The following is a 19,129-nucleotide window of genomic DNA, read 5'->3' as shown; positions in this document are numbered from 1 at the left end:
CATTCATGTATGTACAGAACAATCATAACGTCTGATAACTAATAATAAACGACCATCACTAATGATATGGTCGTTTTCCAATTATTGGCACAATTTTTCAGCGATTGTTTAAAGAAAGATCAGAAATTGAATCTAGCTAAGATTTAGAGGTTCATAAACTTATTGATTTAAGTACTTTTTTTAGCGAGTATTCGTTGCACATGCTTCATGCATAGACATTAACAAGCACAACACAACATTTACGAGTAAAAGAAAAGAATATACAAAGCTTTTGTTAGAGCGCTGTCCCACCGTCTCACGAATTCTTTGGCCATCTTCTGGAAAAGTTTGCACACTCCTGCTTTAAAGAGCTCGTAAAATCCAAAGCGCACATCAAGAGCGCTCAAAGTTTGTCGTTTATGCCCACTATCCTGGTTGGGATGCATTTTTATTACCTAGAGCTGGTTTCTATTCATTGCAAGGGTACTTTTCTCTCATCCATTGATCCTTTGCACTGTTCGGAGTACTGGCATGGGTATTTGTGTGTGTGTTTCGGAGTCCTATCCATTCCATCGTGATGTGATCCCGGTTCTAATGGAAATCACTTTTCATCTACTCTATCACTGTCCTGTTCTGGTTAGTTTATGGCCAAATACGATTGATTGCCCTGACCTTGGACTAAGAAACCGGCATTGAAAATAACATCAATTATGTAGCTGTTCAGATTAATGTCCACAATTAGAGTCCTGGGCAGTAATGAGACGTTTGGAATTGGAGTCAACGAACGTCTAGGAAGAAAACTCAACCTTAGTATTATAAATGTTTGAATTTTAGAGCAAAACGCTCTTTTAAGTGAGTTATTGTGGTAAAATCTTTGGCCTGGAATGCTGTTAAAAACAAATAATTTTCTGTGATTAACGACTAAATAACGATAGAGCAGCAGATCAACATTGCATACAGAAATTACTCTATAATAACGCTCTAAATTTCCTCAAACAAACATGCAAAGAATATTTTCAAATGTCAGATAAAAATGCCTTGAATAAGTTGATTTACGAACATGACTATATTTATGAAACCTTGTTAATGCATAACCGCGCGAATGAAAACGATTCGTTCTACCACTTACGCTATGAGGTTAGTTAAGTAAAACAACCTTCACACCCAAACAACTCTGCGGCACAACGTTATCAGCTACATAAAGTAATACAAACGCTAATAATCGCTCTTATCAACGTCTCTCGTGTTCATTTCAGTTCATAATCAGTACTACAATATAAATTTCGATTTGTTTCGATCATACGTGGAACGCATACATAGAAGAAAGAAAAAACACAGCAACACAATCCTCCAGCTGCCTCTTTGGTACCGTCGCTTCCAGAGTTGCACAGCTTCTAGGACATGGCGTAGTTCATCAAGAATTTCTGCAAAATATAACCAAACCCATTTAGTTGAGAAATGAGCACCACTTTTGTTGAAGATATTTGAGCCCAGACTCAGTACCTTGACCGGTGGCAACGCATTGGTCAGCGTGAGCCCGATGCTGCGCAGGGCGACGGTCGGTACGAAGTCGGTGGTGTAGAGCCGCTGCAGGCTGTGCGTGGTGAGCAGGACGGGTACGTTGTGCTTTAGCCGCTGCTGCTCGTACTTGAGCAGCTCGCTGACGTTGCTGATGCCGAGCCCGGCATAGTTAGCGTCGGCCAGCACGTCCACCAGCGTCTGCACGTCGCCGAAGCCCAGATTAACGCCCTGCCCGGCCAGTGGATGGACCCGGTGCGCTGCGTCACTACAAATGAGAAGGGTGAAACGGTCGTCAGTTACTTGTTGCCGTCCCGGTGCGACGCACTCGTTGCAGTTACCCAATCAGACAGACGCCCTGCCCAACGTAGGTGCTCGTGTGGCCGAGTCCGAGCGGGAAGGCAGCCCGCGAACTGGCCACTTCCGCCTCGACAACTGGTGCCGCTTCCAGGCGCTGTCCGGTCGTTTGTTTGATCAGCGAGTGGACACCCTTCATCACATCATCGACCAGCGTGTTCCGAGGCATCGGTTTGTGCTGTACGGAAGAGGAGAGAGAGAGAGAGGGTGTGAAAACCGTTGACAGATCTGTGCCGAGTGCGACAGGACTTACGAAGGCGGCATTGACGGCCGCAATGAAGGAGTCACCGTCCAGCTGAAGCAGTCGCTTCGCCTCCGCCACACCGGTGGACCACACGAGCGAGCTGATGTCGTCGCTTAGCGGCAGTAGTGCGATCGGGCCGGTCGGCAGGAAGCGCTGCCAGGCGGTCACGTTGTCGCTTGGCGCGTTGGCCAGCCGGAGCGTTGCCACCACACCCATCTGGTTGTAGGCGAGGGCAAAGTTTTGGACGCCCATCTGCCGGCGCACCAGGGAGTTGTAACCGTCAGCACCGACCTGAAATATACGGAGAGAGAGAGAGAGAGAGAGAGAGAGAGAGAGAGACAGATTGAGAGAGAGATAGAGTGGGTAAGAGACAGATGTGACAGAGAACGAGACCATTACTCATCTCGACGGTGTCATCGACGGTGGACAGAGGAATGGAACGTGTCTTAATTATAACAGCTTGACAAATGTGATGTTTCTAGCCGCCTGCCCCAGCTAGCAGACTGCCTTCCCCCACAGACAAGATCTCCCAAAGCCAGCGAGGTGTACCGGATGTACGCTTGTTGTCTCCTGCGCGCGCGGCACTCTGCAGCGACGAAACCAATCAACACAGGCTCGTTAGAATCCGCTGGGTGTCGCTAAGTTCCCGGGATTCGCGGCGAATCACTCATCCTCGCGAGGCGAGGCGAAGAAATGACGAGTGCTAATTAGCAACACTGCCTAACACACACATACACACACACACGCATCTTGCTCTTCATCCGCCATTCCTCCCATTTGGTGTTTTGGAGTACGTTCCCCAAGAGGCAGAAGAATACGCTCCACGCTCAAATGTTCGCCCCATTCGTAACCTTTCTATCGCTCACTCTCTAAGCAAGTGGAGGATCACATCCTTCCTCTAGGCCGCAAACGGCATCTCGTACCACGCTCCCCCTCTGTGCCTTAATGGCGGGCGACGAGTTTCCATCTCAATTTCACCATTCCGCCATGTTCTTCGGGGATGGTGTCAGAGATGTTCCGTTTCGAATTGGATTTTCCCTCTCAATCACACGTTCCACTAGGATTGCGGAGGAGAGGGGAGGAGGTTGCTCTTTCTTGCTCTTTCCCACTCTAATTGGACAAGGGTACACACTCCATTTGCTGCTTATTTTCCGACCCATCACTTCCCCCCTCAAACCACTAGGGGATGTTCGTGAGGGTGGACGCAACAACACAAAAAAAAGAACATGCCGCCTGTGCACACACACACACACACACGCCTGTCCCTGGCATGCTTGTTCGCACCTTGCTGAGATTCGCGCCGAAGAAATGAGATGTGTGTTTTGCGCAGTCAGCCGGCGCCCGCCGTCCTTTATCCCGCGATCGAATGCAGCACGCAGTTTTCCACCCATCCCGGTTCGCGGCATGTGATCTTACGTTTGCTGCTCTCTGACTCTCTCGTTCTCTCTCTCTTTATCTCTCTGCATCTCTCGCACCGTGTTGTTCTCCGTGGTTCGTGTAACATGGATTTTTCTCACCATTTCAATCCCACCGGGGCTTAGAAAACCGGCGCGGGGAAAACGCTCGATCGTCGCTGTTCTCGGAAGGTGGAGAAACCGGGTGACGCCAGGGGGGGGGGGGGGGCGAAGGAAAGCGCCGGCAATGCTAGGTCGCAAGGGAGGTAGGATCGGCGGTCGTCCTTGGGTGTCGGTTGGGTTTCACCGGCGTCCAAGCTGACGTTCAGTCGGCGCATGGTGTTCCAACGGTTCGGAAGAGAGGCATCAGCTTCCCAATCTTTTTGTTGTAGTGTTTGTTTTTATTGTTGTTGTTGTTGCAATTGCTTTAACAGTGCACCTGGAGTGGCTACACAGGCAACATCGTGTCGTGCATATATAGGTTAACCGTGTGGCAGCCCCTTTGTGAGTGCCGGGTTACAGATCAATTCCACACGGCTAACGGACACACAACTTTGTGACGTACCAGCGTGTACATCAGGTGAGGCTTCAACATAAGCTTCAATCATTTCTGGCACGGGCTTGCTTCGATCAACCTCAGCTCTGTTTTTGTGGAGCTCCAGGAATATCTTCCCACTACCCGAAAGAGCGCAAATCCCGACGACGCACGTCATCAAACGCTCAAACAATTCAAACCAGCAAAACGCTGCCACTGACATCTGCCACGACATGTGACAAGGTTCCAATGAATTCCAGAACAGTGCGCCATCACACGCATGAGAGATGATGGTAAAAGATATTCAAAAGGAGGAAAAAAAAACTGCACGCTTGCAGCCGTGATTCACACAACGTTTCGGTGGGGTAGTTTGAGAATCTCTTTCCAGACATCCGCTCCAGAAAGAAGAGGTTTACACATTTCTTCTTTTAAAACTCCCCATTCGGAACAACCGTTTTGCAACAACCTTCACGAACGAACGGTATCGGTTACAAGATTTATGAATACCGTGGGACCATTATCGGACACCATAAATATTGCTAATTAAAATTGCATCAGAATTCAGCACCGCGCGCCCATCGCCCCGTAGCACACGTCCCTGCGAATGGAGGGGCGCGGCACACGCACTCAAAACCTCATTTAGCCGGATGCCGAAAAGCTGAATATTTTGTTTACAAATTCCAACCACCGCAGCCAGTAGATCTAGTCCTCCCCGCTCGGGTTCTTGCCTGGTTGGTTGCCGTGCAGGGCAAGTGTGCCGCCTGGTAGAGTACACCACTCAAGGGAGCAGTGTTTTTTCTTATGTGGATTTTTTGTTTTTTTTTTTTTCGACGTACTTGGGCGTATGCGATGGGGAAGCATTGATTAGATCCAGACGGTAATGAGATCGTCAGCAAGACATCAGTTGGCGTTGCATGAGGTTGTTGTTCGTTTTCTTTCAAATTAAACCCATTTTAGATTGAGTAGGTATCCGCTCTCGTTGCCCGTGGCCCATCCCCGGGTCCATCAGCCAGGTCGCTCAAGTACCTTGGCAGTGGATCCAAGATTATGGCCAAACTCCAAGTGTCGGCGAACCTGCGGTGAAATTGGCTAGGAGCGTGTGATACACTAAACAAATCATTCGTTGCCTGCTTAAATAACGCTCTACCCACGCTAATCTCGGCTCCCTTGTGGGGCCGTGTTGAATGGATATAGTTCGCCCCCGGTCTCCGGTCGCAACGATCTTGCTGCTCTCCCTCCCCCGGCAAGAAGGGGAGGGGTGACCATATATTGTGTTTCAAGGAACCTAACACACTGTTACACGAGGGATCAACATACAGCCACTGCCAGCGCGGGGTCCCATTAGATCGATTTTTTGTTCGCTTCGGCTGCATTGCAGCGTGGTTGTGTGCTGCGCTTTTTGTTGTTCTAGTGGGCCAGCGGCAGAGTGTGGATAGGCCCACTCCAAAATCCGCATCTACCGCCAGACCATGCAAGGGGGCGGGAGGGCTGCGACGTTGATGTTTGGTGGCAGCGTTTACATAAACATTCGCGCGCGAAACAATTCCTCCTCTCCGCCCCCGAGAGGGAAGTGGTCCCAGACCACTGAAACGGTCCCAAAACAAGGGACCAGCGGGGCCCATGGATCTCCACCGAAGGGTTGTGCCGGTTGCGCTGGCGAATGCGTGCAAGCTGACGCGTGGCCTGACGATCATCTCCTGCGCCGGTCCGGTTGCAGGGTTTACCCACAGTTCCTGAATACAAAAATGTTGCATGAATACTGTTAAACAATTGATTAAGTAGCTAAAGTAAATAACATACCACCATCTTGATACAAAATCTCACACAGGTGGTGCCCCGAATAACGAGTTTCATCCGTTCCAGTACGAAAAACTCGTTATGCGGAGGACACTTTTCCCCATAAAATGTATATATGAAAAGTGAAATAATTAGGATATTTTTTTTTAAACTAAGCGATTGAATTAGTGTTTTCTTTAATATTTCCCTATTAGATCGTTTTCAACATGTCCTATTATCGTTTTCTGACTAGGAAAAGTTAGTTGTTCCACTGTTAAACATTTCCTACTAGACTCATCTACTAACATTCCTATTAGAGCAAGAAGCTTTTCTCATTTACCTAAGCGATAATCAAAATTAAAGAAATGCTTAATGTTACCCGATCGAGATCTTGCTCTAAACAAAATATATCCCAAACAGGATCGGCGAAAATCTATGCAAAATTTGTAAAAATTCAATCAAAGTATATCCCAATTTCAACAATTTCAACCGAAACATCCCTGCCTTTTCGAGCACGGTTTGGGAGTGGCGAGAAGACACGGGGAAGAAAAACCACTCGCCACTCGAAACGATGTTGCTGCCTGTTTTTTTTTTGTGTGTGTTTTGCTTAATTTTGGGGCCACGTTTGCTTCAATACCGTACCCCCATCCGGTCCTACTCACCGCGCACGCTCCACACCGTGCCCGCGCGCTGTGGCAGCCCATTTCCGCTCACTTATTTTTATGCTTTCCATTCGCCCCGGGGGTTGCCGGCCGGGAGTTGTTTACTTAACGCGGCGTGTGGTGTGGCGGCGAACAGGATTAACACCGAAAACACCTTCGAACGTTGTTCGACGCTACTAAGCACACCTTCCAGACACGCCCGACACGACGGACCCTTCGCATCGTCTTTTATCGATACTGACTTGGCTAATTAACCTTGATAGCATTCCCATCTTCCCCGGCGAGCCGAGCGCTGTTCGATACATTGTATCTTTCACGCGATCTTTTGCTGCTCGTTCTAGCCCGGCAACGCGTTTGCGGATGGTACGCGCGGCACACCGAACTAGAGACCGAACTCCACACGGGACCCGCGCTGGTCAATGTGCCCGCCGGGGCGCACGGCATGGATACGGTGCGCTTTTCCATCATAGTACGTCGCCGGCCCGTTCTACGCCCGGCTGATCTGGCTCACAACCGCCTGCTTTTTTGTTCCTTTTGTTTTTGCCGCAGGAAAATGAGATGCGCTGGGAGGATGAGTACCGGATGTACTACCAGGAGGAGCAGGCGGACGAGGGCAGCGAGCCGACGGACAGTGCCGGCCGCTTCCGGCTGAGCATCTCGAGCGAGAGCGACGTCGGTGGCGTCGAGATTTCGTCCCCGAACCAGCCGCACGATTTTGGCAGCGGGCGCGAAGGGCAGGAGGAGATCTGGGCGTACGCCGACATTGAGGCGGGTCTGAAGGAGCTGCCCGGCGGCGATCGGGTGGCCGAGCTGCTCGGCTGCAGTGTCGTACCGGCCGGCGACATTCTGCAGGACACGGGCCCCGACCAGCGCGACACGGTCGTACTGCTGGCGGTGTGGTACAGCAAGCACGAACTGCTGCGCAAGCTGCTGGCGCTCGACGGCGTCAGTGCGGGCGTGTGCGACGCGGCCGGCCGGACCGCGCTCCATCTGGCCTGCTACATCGGCGACTACAAGGCGACGGAGGTGCTGCTGCAGCACGGCGCCAAGGCACAGTGCTGGGATCGGGAGAAAACCGCCACACCGCTGCACTGTGCGGCCAGGTAAGTGTGTGCGTGTGTGTGTGGGTGCATTTTCGGATGAATTGTTTATCGCTTTCTTGTTGTTGTTGGTTGACAGCTGCGGCAGCCTCGAGTGCGTAACGCTCCTGCTCGCCCAGAGCGTGGACATCAACGCCGGCATCGAGAAGCACTCCGCGCTGCACTACGCGGTCATGCGCAACAGCAAGCGCTGCGTCGAGTATCTGCTCGCGCACGGTGCCAACCCGAACACGCCGCAGGTCTACACGCAGACGCCGCTGCACGTGGCGGCCGCCCTCGGGTACGGCGAGTGCATGGAGCTGCTGCTGGCGCACGGTGCCGACGCCCGCTCCCAGTACGGGCAGAAGAAGATCACCGCCCTGCATCTGGCCGCCTCGGAGAACTATCTCGACTGCGTGCGGCTGCTGGTGGCGGCGGGCGCCAACATTGACGCCCGCAACCGGGACCAGCAGACGCCGCTGCACCTGGCCTGCCTGTCCCAGTGCCACGAAACCGTCACGTACCTGATCGCCCAGCGGGCCGACGTGCACGCGATCTACCGGGACGGGCGCACCGCCCTGCACGCCTCGATCGTGAAGGAGTCCCGGTTTTGGGACTGCACGCTCAGCCTGCTGAAGGCGAAGGTGGACGTGAACCGGGCGGACAACTTCGGCTACACGCCGCTGCACATTGCCGCACTGAACGAGTTCAGCACGTGCGTGTACATGCTGATCGAGTACGGTGCGGACATAACGGCGCGCACGAACGGTGGCGTATCGGCGCTGTCGTTCATCATACGCCGCACGCCGGAGATAATACCGCGCTACGTGGACAAGCTCGATGCGGCGATCAGCGTGAACAGCATACACGAGATCGGCGACGTGGACTGCGAGATACGGCTGGACTTTCGGCTGCTGGTGCCGAACAACGACCGCGGCGAGACGGAGCTGCTGCTCGCGTTCATCGAGGTGGGCCAGAAGCGCATCCTGAAGCATCCGCTCTGCGAAACGTTCCTGCTGCTCAAGTGGCGCCGGATACGGAAGTTTTTCATCTTCAGCCTGTTCTACCACGGGCTGTTCGTGCTGCTGTTTACCGCGTACGTGCTCGGGGTGTACGTGCGCGACTGCCGGGCAGAGCCGTGCCCGCTGCCCGCCTACATACCGGCGGTCGGGTACGTCATCATCCTGTTCAACCTGGTGCTGCTGACGAAGGAGATCTTCCAGATGATGCACGGCTTCGTCAGCTACGTCCGCTACTGGGAGAACTGGCTGCAGTGGAGCATCGTGATCGGCATTTTTCTCTGCACGGTGAGTACTGGTGAAAGGTCTTACGAAGCACACGTGCCTGTTGTAGCGATTAGAGTCCAATTCTTGACAGTTTTGTAATTACGGGACGTACAGCACTGCAGTGAAGTTACTTGATACAGACTGGATCTTTGAATTGCTTTGCTGATCGATGCAAGAGTCCTAACAGATGATCGGATCGCCTCATTTACTTCATCGCTCAAATCTCAACTTAGTGTCGAGTATGACTCCAAGATCCTTCATGTGGCCTGAGCACACTGGGCACCTCTAACTTCACCATATCTATCAAGTTTAAGCTTAATTTGAACCAGAAAGATTTTCTTATTATAAAAATAACTTCCGTAAAACTAATATGGTAATAGCAAAACGCTGCAAAATGTCACTGTCAACGTTATAAAAAATCTGACTGAAACAAAATCCATGTCAGCGTCACGTACTCAACTGTGATAATCAGAGGTGATACTCAAACCGATTGGTATGATCAATGCATGACATTTTTGCTTCGTGACATTTTTGCACCCAACGCTTGGGCAGTCATTATGTCATGACTTTTTTTTACTGATATCAGTTCTGCAAAATGTCACTGACATAGTCATGACAAATTCCGACTGAAACAAAATCATGTCAGCGTTACGAGCTCTACTGTGATGATCAGAGATGAGACTCAAACAGTTGTTGCGTCCATCACATGATTGGTGACATTGTGTGCAAGCAACTCTTTGTCAGTCACTTGGTGGCGACATTTTCTGTCAGTGATCATCACGACATTCTTGAAATATACTTGACATGTGGTCCCAAGCGTGACCAAGTGAGTGACCAAGAGTTGGATGCTAAAAAAATTGTCACCAAGCATATAATTGATCCTCATACTGTTTGAGTCTCAGTTCTGATAATCCCACTTGTGCACGTCAGCTGATTTGATCTTCGTTTTCAGTCATGAGTGTTGGTGACTGAAACAGTGACAATTGGCAGTACTGTTCACAGCCAGAAAAAGTCATGATTATGCTTGTGACGGCATTAAGCTTAGTATCGCGGTTGACTCAAGCACTCGCATGTCGTGTTTGGCATGTCATAAAGTACTTTCATTGAGTATCAGCAATGAGCATCACGCATATGTTCATTGTTTTCGTTGGTGAATATCTCGTGATGCTCATGACATTTGACAGCACTGAGTATGGCAATGGTAATCTTCCACATTTGCATAAACGTTTGTTAATTGGTGTAGAGCTTTTGTATTGATTCTTCACTTATCTGTGTCATTGAAACCTGACTTTGCTCTGAGTTTTGTCTGTGGGGCAGCCTTTACTGATATTTTTCATTATCGTTTTGACTAAAGTATCTCTTTAAAATATGTTTTACCGTCTTCAAGTACCTTTAATACAACTGTTTCTCTTTGCGTTGCGCATCCTCCTAGCACAACACACTGAACGAATCGAACGCCATTATGAACTGGCAGCACCATGTGGCGGCCGTCGTCATCTTTCTGGCCTGGCTCGAGCTGATGATGTTGGTGGGCCGGTTTCCCATATTCGGCCTGTACGTGCAGATGTTCACCACCGGTAAGAGTGTGGTCTCCGTTCGAGCTTAGAGCGCCCAAAGATTGAAATACCGTCTTATAAACGTGTCTTTCTTTACAGTGGCGGTAAACTTTTCCAAATTTCTGATGGCCTACTGCTGCCTGCTGGTCGCGTTCGGGCTCAGCTTCTGCGTGCTGTTCCCGAACTACATCGCGTTCAAGGAGATACCGCGCTCGCTGCTGAAAACGATCGTGATGATGGCGGGCGAGCTCGAGTTCGAGGACATCTTCTACGGGGAGAATCTGAAGATCGAGTACCCCGCCACCGCGCACGGCATGTTTCTCGCGTTCGTCCTGCTGGTGACGGTCATCCTGACCAATCTGCTGGTCGGTCTGGCCGTCAGCGACATCCAGGGGCTGCAGCAGTCGGCCGGGCTCGACCGGCTGTCCCGCCAGGCGGAACTGATTTCCCGGCTGGAGAGTCTCATGTTTTCGCGCCTGCTGCGCAAAGCGCCGATCCGCATCTGGGCCATCTTTCAGAAGATCGCGCTGCTGAAGACGTCCCGCTGCCGGTTACACTTTCGCGTCAAGCCGAACGATCCGCGCGAGAAGCGGGTACGAATAGTGCTGGCGAATGCGAATGTAGCGCGGAACATTTTCAACCCCTCTCTTTTCTCTCCCCATTCTGCACACAGATTCCGCGGGAGCTCATCACCTCGATCTACAAGCTGGTGGCGGAGCGGCGCGAACGCAACCAATCGATCAAGCGCCGACGCACCTACCGGAACATGCAAACGTTCAACCGCTTCCTGCTGGACGATGCGGACGACGACGGGGCCGTCACGCTGCGCCGGAAGCACTTCAAAACGGTCAACAAAAAGCGCACCATCTCGGAGCACCCGCACGGTGCGATGCGGCCCGACACGATGCCGCCGGTCATGCCGGGGGCGCGCACTTCTAACACTAACGCCGGGGCGCTCAAAACGCTCGAGGACAACCAGAAAGCCATCCTGAAGCGGTTGGACGAGCTGGGCAAGGACCTGGACATTCTTAAGGGTAGAATAAAAAAGCCTTAGCGCACTACAGCATGTAGTGCGAAATAAGCGTGTGTTGCTCTGTAAGATAAGGGTTTAGGTAAGAGCTATAACTGGATGCTGGTAGGGCCAGGCACCACTGTTTAGATCATTGGTACCCACGGGTGGTTCCAGGGTGGTTCCAGGGTGCCCACGGGTATCAACATTATGATCATGATGACATCTGCCTTTGTCCGGATATCCTGGCAATAGGGCTTTTAACAGTTTAAAAATAGAAACATCATGGTCTGGCACACAATCCGCTGCTGTACTGAATAGCAAATGGAGAATAACCGCAGACGGCGCACACGAGCGTGAAACTTCAACCCGTCGTCAACAAAAACCACGAAGTTTTTGTCCTGACGGACGTGGGAAGACATCAATATACATCAATATTTTTGTCTTGGGTCCTCTGTTCTCTCAAATACGATATCTGGACCCCAAACACGGACTTTAAGACTGCCTTCTACAGTTTATCTCTTGACTTTCTGATTGCCACACTCGAAAGACTCGGTATCCGAGGTCAATTACTGTCATGGTTTAGGTCCTATCTGTGCGGAAGATTCCTCCTGCTCGTCCTGCTTGCTAGATTCTTTCGTGAGCTTCTCTGGAGTCCCTCTAGGAAGCGTTCTTAGTCCCCTCCTTTTCCTTTTATTTGTTAATGATTATACCTCTATACTACCTCCCTCTGGCTGTCTGCTGTACGCCAACGACGTCAAGATTGCCCCCTCTCTATGCCCTTGTCTACTGACTGTGGTAATCTCTAAACTGTGCTGAGTTTGATGTAACAATAATGGCCTTCACCTTTGTCCAAAATTTTTTTGCGTTATTTTGTTTATCAGATGCGCGTTGATTCCGTTCAGCTACTTCCTGTTTGATACGTCGAGTTTCGTTGGTAAAGGGATCGGGTTGTGTCGCTGGACGAGAAGCTGTCTTTTAATACACATGTCTATCATGTCATCAACAAAGCCAATACGTCACTAGGACTTATTATAAGCCTCACGTGCGAAATTCGCGACCCCCTATGCTTGAAGTCTCTGTACTGCTGCTGGGTCCTGGCTGCTTGGTCCCCTCCAGGCTCAAAAACGATGGCCATAATGAAGAGTGTCCAGTGTAAATAGACTTGTGTGGCTGTTCGACGCTTCCTTCTGGGTTCTCATCAATTCCTTCCTTCATATTCTATTCCTTTGTCGCCGTTGTCGACTCCCCATTGCCCCATGCCCACATGCCCGTGCAAGTTTCATCTCAGCTCTCCCGTTAAATGAGCTTGATGTCCCATCCCCTTCTATCCGCCATTCCTCTCTATGCCCCTTCTCGTCGTCTTTGTGACAGATCTCCCCTATCTATCCCATCCCGCCAGACCCGCTACGTTTCGAAACGATCCTTTTCTTCGTGCTCTATCGTCTTTCAACAACTTCTGCCACTTATTTCACTTCAATGTCCCAGTGTCCAATGTCTCTCTCTCCAGTCCATGTAATCTGTACCCGTCAACCTTATTTCCTCTCAACAACTAGCATTTAGTACTTTACGGTCACTTTGTGTTAAGCCACTCAGGCGGTCGATTTTAAATAAATAAATAAGTAAAAAATTATATAAATAAATAAACATGCGATATCACTAAAAATATCTGTCCGACCTTGGATTGATAGACTCGTATAACCATTTTAGGGCCTAGATGCTCATCTCCAGTGCAAAAATGGCAAAGAACAAAGACCTGCACGAGTGGAGTGCGTTATCATGACTTGGACCACATCCTCCGGTCTTGCAATGTCTTTTTCATTTTATAAAGGGATAGGCGGGATAACAAATGCACAAATACATGAGGGTGTAAGTGGTATGTCACTTACCAGCAGGTCGCATTTGAGCGTCTCGCCGTCGGCCAGCCGTACGGTGCTGCGGTCCGCTCCGTCCCGTATCAGCTCGCAGCTGGCAAGCTTCGAGGAGTAGCGCACACGCACGTTCGGGACGCCCTCCAGCTGGCGGTAGATGCTGGCCAGCAGCACATCGTTCTCCACGATCCAGGAGATGTTTTCGGCAAAGTCGTCGTAGTTGAACGTGATCAGCGCGTCCGAGCAGGCGTCCCAGACCTGCATCTTCAGCACCGGCTTGACCCGGGTGTGCTCGATCTCCTCCCACGCGCCAATCGTCCGCATCAGCCGGTAGGTGCCCTTGCTGATCGCCGACACCCGGTTGCTGTACTGCTCGGTGGAGGGTTGCTTAAACCCGGCCGCTGCCTCCAGCAGCAGGATGTTTTTGTTCTGCAGCCGGGAGTTTTTGCCTGCTCGAGACATCCCATCGAATCGGTGGTTAGCGTGGATTTGAGGGTTCTTTTCCGCCCGTTTTGCCTAGCTTACCCAATGCACAGGCCAGTGCAGTGCCGACCATCCCACCGCCGACGATGATGATGTCGTAGTGCTGGGCGTCCGCTGTGGTCGATTCCGTATTTGCATGCCGGTTGCTGGCCGATTGCGCCAGGGTGCGAGGCCACTGGACGGCCCGGCTCGGTACAATCGCATTGCGGGGCGAGTATTTCACCAGAGTTGTACAGAACAGCCGGTTCATTTTCGTTTCGAACTGCACAATAACAAAACAAAAGGCTGCAGCGCGCTGACAGCTCGGGAGGCGTTTGACAGGTGTCGGGGGTTTTATAGCACCAACTGACAGCACGATAAGCCAGATTGGCAGTGTAGTGTGCACATAACACCGAATTTACAGTCTGTACTAGCGATGTGCTCTTTGGAGCGCACACACGACTCCGATTCGACTCCGGCTATTTCTAGTCCGATTACGACTCCGGAAAAATGGGAACAACTAGTTCCAAACGGTGTCGTTAGGAGTCGCCCGGAGTCGTTCAGATTAGGAGTCATTAGGAGTCGTTTGGATTCGGAGTCGTTCGGAGTCGGCCAGAGTCGACTGGAATCAGAGTTATTCGGAGTTGTCCAGAGCCGATCGGAGTCGTCCAAAGTCGTCCAGATTCGATTGGAATCAGAGGTATTCGAAGTCGTCCAGAGTAGAACGGAGTCGTCTGGAGTCGGCCAGAGTCGACTGGAATCAGAGTTATTCGAAGTCGTCCAGAGCCGATCGAAGTCATCCAGAGTCGGGATCGCAATGACTCCGACTCCCAACGACTTCGAACGACTACGGACGACTCCGGATATTGCTGGGCGGACCTACCTTCCGGAGTCGGTTCCAAAATTATCAGAGTCGGATCGGAGTGGACTTCAGATTTTTGCCAACTTTACCCGTCACTATAGTCACTAGTTGAAGATACGCGATTCATGAGATCCTCAGGGATCTACGTAACTCGAATATACGCGTACGGGAACGGCTAGAGATTCGCCGCATGCGGCAAGAAATGAGTTTTCTTAATTTTCTATCTTTTTGAGGTATTTTTGTGTGATATTGTTGTTTCTAGATAAGGGTAATAATTTGACTTATTTGATTTTAAACCTTGATTATTGAAATAAAATCGCAAGCGGCAACATCAAATCAGCAAAATAGGTTCGATCGAACTATCAACTCCATACAATTTTGCAGGTTTTGCAGGTGTAAACAAGCTGCCACTGTCATAAGATGCATTTCGGTGTAAACAATGCGCAAAACGTAGAAAGTTTTTGTTGCTGTTTTTTTCCATTTAAGAAATGGCATCAGCTTTGAACGCACTTACATAGAAAAAACTAAAAATAAAGGAAAAATATTTACTGCTAGCAAACGAAAAAGCGTTTATAATCTGAATATTGCGTCGATAGCGGATTACGCGTTCAAAATTGAAAAGCCTCCATGTTTGCTGGCTCGACTCGGCTCGACCAATCTGTCAGACGGATGCATCCGGTGTCACCTGCCGTTTCGTGTGCCCATACTCGTCCGTCGATCCCGTGCGAGCAGTTGAAAGTGCATCATAAAACTGTAAACATTCGAAAATGGGCGACAACAAAACGTTCCGGGGGGTGCTAAACCCAGATCAAGCCAGTGCGATAGCGAGAGCGATAGCGAGAGTGAATGCAAGTTTGGATGCATATCTTCGATGGATGAAAGAACCCGTCAAGCGAAACGGGCTGGTGTATATCCGTGGATCGCAAGCTTACGAGCGGCGTTTTCGTAAATTGTATCATTGTGCACCCCACCGTGGCAGGGTGCGAGCACCGCGCCACCCCGTTCCAGCCGTGATCGCTCCAGAACCGGAGGAGACGGAAGCGGCAGGTAATGGGTTTAGTGGTGGAAGAGCGCCGCCAATGTGCCTTTCCGTAAAGCATGTTGTTTTCATTTTGTAGCCAACCTTCCCCGGCCGGATGAGAACGAGGGTGCGATGGAAGAGCAGCAGGAAGCAGCAGCAGAAGCGGAGGAAGAGGAGGAAGAGGAGGAAGAGGAGTGGGTGGTACCGTACAGCAGTGTGGAGCGGGACAGCGAGCCGGATGATGATGCGGTGCCGCCCGAGGCGTCCGAGATCGATCGCCCGTACGGTGACGCTTCGCTCGATGATGGCTTACGGCTGTGGGTGGTGGAAAATGGCGTGCCCGATCGCACAGTGGACCGGCTGCTGGGTCACTTGCGGCAGTGTGCACCGCAGCTCGCATTGCCGCGCAATGCACGGGCCTTCGCTGCCACGCCGGTGTCGCCTTTCTTCAAGTCCAAGATCGTGTCCATCAGTGGAGGCCGCATGTGCTACCAGAGCATCGCCAAAAGCCTGCAAGCGCACTATGGGTAAGCATACTGGCAACTGGCACACCGAGCGCCCCAGTTTATTGGCCCCTCCTGCATTGCAGCTTCGTGCAGCCGAACGAAGAAGGTCTCATCCTGGACTTTTGCGTAAACGGTCAGCGACTGCGCAATGGCACCCACCTCTGGACGATGCTCATGAAGGTGCACAACGTGCCCGGCACGCCCGTGATGATGGTTTCGCTATACAGTGGCGCCACCGCGCCGGACAGCGGCGAGGAATATCTGCGCCACTTCGTGGGCGAGATGAACAAGCTGCAGCGGCAGGGACTTACCATACGCGGCAAGACGTACTGGGTATGTCTGCGGGCAATTATCGCTAACACGCCGGCCCGTGCCTTTATCAAGGGTAGGTTGGAGCAACCGGCGCTTGGATGTACAATGCGCAGCACGTACCTAATGGTGCCCTGTGTTTCTTTCGTTCGTTTCAGGTGTCAATGGCGACGGGATCGACTGCTGCCTCAAGTGCACCGCCGTGCCGGAAACGGACGGTAAGCTGGTGTACTACAAGCAAGGGCAGGCGTGCGAACCACGCACGGACGCGCTGTTTCGTACCGAGCACTACCCGGGGCACGTGAGCAACTGGACGCCGCTGCGCGATCTGGAAAACTGCGACCTCGTCCTGGACATCGTGGTGACCGAACGCCGGCAGCTGACGGAGCTGGGCGTGCTGCCCCAACTGCTGCAGTTGTGGGTGAACGGTTACCAAGGCATCGACTGTAAGCTGCTGCCGTCGCAGAAGCGGGCAATCTCGGCCCATCTCGAGCGGCTGCAGCTGCCTACCGGGTACGCACGAACGCTGCGCGACCTGCGCTGCGTGGCGGTGTGGACGGCAGAGGAGCATCTGGCGTTCCTGCAGTTTGCCGGGCTTGCCGTGCTGCGGGGCCGCTTGCCCGATGCAGCGTACAGCCATTTCATGCTGCTGTTTGTGGCGGTAACGATGTTGTCGAGCTCGTACTACAAAGCGAGGTGGGAGATGGCGGCCGCACTGCTGGACATTTTCGTGAACGACTACGCGGCCGTGTACAGCCCGCGGCTGGTCAACCTGAACGTGCACCATCTGCTGCACATGTACGAGGAGACGTGCCGGTTCGGCGAGCTGCACACCATCTCGGCCTACCCGTTCGTGCCCCGACAGCGCGACGCTAGACGGTTGCTGCACTCCACCGGGTACAGTCTGTCGCAGACGATCCACCGGCTGCTGGAGCTGCAGAAGGTCGAGGTGAACCGGCGCTGGGATGTGACCGACGAGGATGTGCCGTCGGTGCGGACGGTCGGCCTCGACACGATCGCGACCATTCGGCGCGGGTTCCAGCTGCGTCGGAACTTCCGCGACCAGTTTGCCTTGACCAATACCGGCGCGGTGGTGATGTACGAAGGGGCCTCCAACTTCGAGGACTCGGGTCTGGTTGTGCATGGGTACACCTTCACCAGCCAGGTGCCGGCGTTCTCCGATCCGTTTTGTTCGACCGAAGTGCACATTTACTCCGCCGTCATGCACAGCTTGGAACAGCATGTGCTGCGCGATTTCCCCCCCAGCATGCTGTTGTGCAAGGTTGCGGCGGTGCAAACCGAACTGAGCGATGAATACATCTTTGTGCCTGTGCCCGGTACCTACCTGGCGTGAAATGAAGCGGTTTAGTCGAAGGCGTTCGTACGAATTTCAAGCATTACTTATTTGCATACTGCAGAACATGAGATATTTGATTTAAGATTTTACGTATTATATATTGCATTATTTCACACTTGGAACGGATTCCAATAAAACAAAACTATTTTCAACTATTTTCAACTGCAACTCGTTACTGAACAGTTATTTGTCGTTCGCAAAAAATGATGAAAAAAAGCAAAATGCATTGGCATTTGAACAAGGACATTCTCAACATCCTCCGTTTGATGGAAACTGGTATCGATCGAAACTAATCACGAAAAGATCATGAATGGATACTCCATTGGTCAGTTATGTAGAAATCTTGAGTCTATATGGCTCTACTTCAGTATGAAAGTAGTGCATCCAAAATTAAAGAGACTTATTTTTTAAAGCTTGAGCGCATACCTGCTGTCCAGGCTCGTAGAAATCGTCCTCAGTCTCATCAATGATAACTCCTTCAAACATCTAAGCATCCATATAACCTTCGTGTAACATTCGGCTCGCATTACGTCCTTATGAGGATAATCACAGCCAACATATGCCAACATCTTCTGCATTCGTTTCGACGATCATTGACGTGGGAATATGTATAGCTAAATGTGTCTCGACACTCCATTTCAATTGAGACCAGAAAATCCCGATCGCCAATAATCTTCGGAGTCAGCCCAATTGCGGTTTTCCAGATACAGGTTCATGAAGCGTGGACAGAGAAGTTCTGACGAATTCGGGGAAGATCTGAGTAGAATACACCCACATTTGTTTTTGGAACTAAAACTGATCCGAAACCCATATCTTTCAACATTTTTGAGACTACTACGCTACTGGATCTAAGATGATTCAGATTCCTCGATCCATCAATCCTGGAACTTATTCTTATCTCATACCACTCCTTGAACTGATCCTCAACCCTTTCCTAGAGCTGATCTTGAATCCAATCGGTCCATGTTCCAGGGCCCCAAAGCCATTCCGGGTCTGCAACTGACATTAAACCCGTACCTGTCCTGAAAATAGTTCTGTTTTAGGAACCAATATCATTCCTAAAACGGATCGTCAACCCATACCGATCCTGGAACATATCTCAGAACCATTCCAGGCCTGGAACTGATCCTTACCTTATACCGGTCCTGAAATTGATCCCAGTGTTGTACCGTTGGAACTAATCCCAAACCCATACGGGCCCTCAAACTGATCCTTAACCCATAGCCTTCCTTCAATTGGTTCTAGTACATAACGTAGCTGGAACCTTTCAGGAACCCAAAGTATTGAGGAATTAACACTTAATCGATAGCCTGATCCTGGAACTGATCATGAACCCATATTGAATC

General features: G+C 51.1%; 3 protein-coding genes across 6 annotated transcripts; 2 read left to right on the top strand and 1 right to left on the bottom strand.

Moving 5' to 3' along the window:
• Positions 1-1,026: 1,026 nt before the first annotated feature.
• On the bottom strand, positions 1,027-14,057 carry LOC121591053 (ubiquinone biosynthesis monooxygenase COQ6, mitochondrial). Its single transcript, XM_041911405.1, has 6 exons — positions 13,792-14,057; positions 13,285-13,715; positions 2,108-2,389; positions 1,839-2,032; positions 1,483-1,765; positions 1,027-1,403 (listed from the first exon to the last, which is right to left on the bottom strand). Exons 1-6 carry the CDS (start codon positions 13,997-13,999, stop codon positions 1,374-1,376), a joined length of 1,428 nt encoding a protein of 475 aa, XP_041767339.1. The 5' UTR covers positions 14,000-14,057; the 3' UTR covers positions 1,027-1,373.
• LOC121591026 (transient receptor potential channel pyrexia) lies at positions 3,558-12,109 on the top strand. 4 transcript variants are annotated; one of them, XM_041911365.1, is made up of 7 exons: positions 3,558-3,684; positions 6,807-6,934; positions 7,015-7,568; positions 7,645-8,851; positions 10,263-10,407; positions 10,486-10,979; positions 11,060-12,109. In XM_041911365.1, exons 2-7 carry the CDS (start codon positions 6,908-6,910, stop codon positions 11,438-11,440), a joined length of 2,808 nt encoding a protein of 935 aa, XP_041767299.1. In that variant the 5' UTR covers positions 3,558-3,684; positions 6,807-6,907; the 3' UTR covers positions 11,441-12,109. The 4 variants fall into 4 exon arrangements, with proteins under 4 accessions (XP_041767299.1, XP_041767307.1, XP_041767291.1 ...); XM_041911373.1 differs by lacking the exon at positions 3,558-3,684 and adding an exon at positions 3,766-4,072 and having other exon boundaries at positions 6,807-6,916; XM_041911357.1 differs by lacking the exon at positions 3,558-3,684 and adding an exon at positions 3,766-4,072.
• A 985-nt stretch (positions 14,058-15,042) lies between the features above and the next one.
• LOC121591047 lies at positions 15,043-17,945 on the top strand. Its single transcript, XM_041911393.1, has 4 exons — positions 15,043-15,637; positions 15,709-16,138; positions 16,201-16,502; positions 16,585-17,945. The coding sequence occupies exons 1-4, from the start codon at positions 15,358-15,360 to the stop codon at positions 17,778-17,780; spliced, it is 2,208 nt and encodes a 735-aa protein (XP_041767327.1). The 5' UTR covers positions 15,043-15,357; the 3' UTR covers positions 17,781-17,945.
• The last annotated feature ends 1,184 nt before the right edge of the window (positions 17,946-19,129 follow it).

Source organism: Anopheles merus, chromosome X (genome assembly GCF_017562075.2).
Source record: "Anopheles merus strain MAF chromosome X, AmerM5.1, whole genome shotgun sequence".
Classification (NCBI taxonomy): Eukaryota; Metazoa; Arthropoda; class Insecta; order Diptera; family Culicidae; genus Anopheles; species Anopheles merus.
The sequence above is the reverse complement of the archived record's forward strand: the minus strand, read 5'-3'. Positions and strand labels throughout refer to the sequence as shown.

Coding starts and splice junctions, on each gene's coding strand:
- LOC121591026 (XM_041911365.1), top strand. CDS start 6,908: ATGGATACGGTGCGCTTTTCCATCATA. Junction 7,569..7,644: donor CCGCTGCACTGTGCGGCCAG/GTAAGTGTGTGC, acceptor GTTGGTTGACAG/CTGCGGCAGCCTCGAGTGCG. Junction 10,408..10,485: donor CGTGCAGATGTTCACCACCG/GTAAGAGTGTGG, acceptor CTTTCTTTACAG/TGGCGGTAAACTTTTCCAAA.
- LOC121591053 (XM_041911405.1), bottom strand. CDS start 13,999: ATGAACCGGCTGTTCTGTACAACTCTGGTGAAATACTCGCCCCGCAAT. Junction 1,766..1,838: donor CAGGGCGTCTGTCTGATTGG/GTAACTGCAACG, acceptor TCTCATTTGTAG/TGACGCAGCGCACCGGGTCC. Junction 1,404..1,482: donor ATGCGTTGCCACCGGTCAAG/GTACTGAGTCTG, acceptor TATATTTTGCAG/AAATTCTTGATGAACTACGC.
- LOC121591047 (XM_041911393.1), top strand. CDS start 15,358: ATGGGCGACAACAAAACGTTCCGGGGGGTGCTAAACCCAGATCAAGCC. Junction 15,638..15,708: donor GGAGGAGACGGAAGCGGCAG/GTAATGGGTTTA, acceptor TTCATTTTGTAG/CCAACCTTCCCCGGCCGGAT. Junction 16,503..16,584: donor GGCCCGTGCCTTTATCAAGG/GTAGGTTGGAGC, acceptor CGTTCGTTTCAG/GTGTCAATGGCGACGGGATC.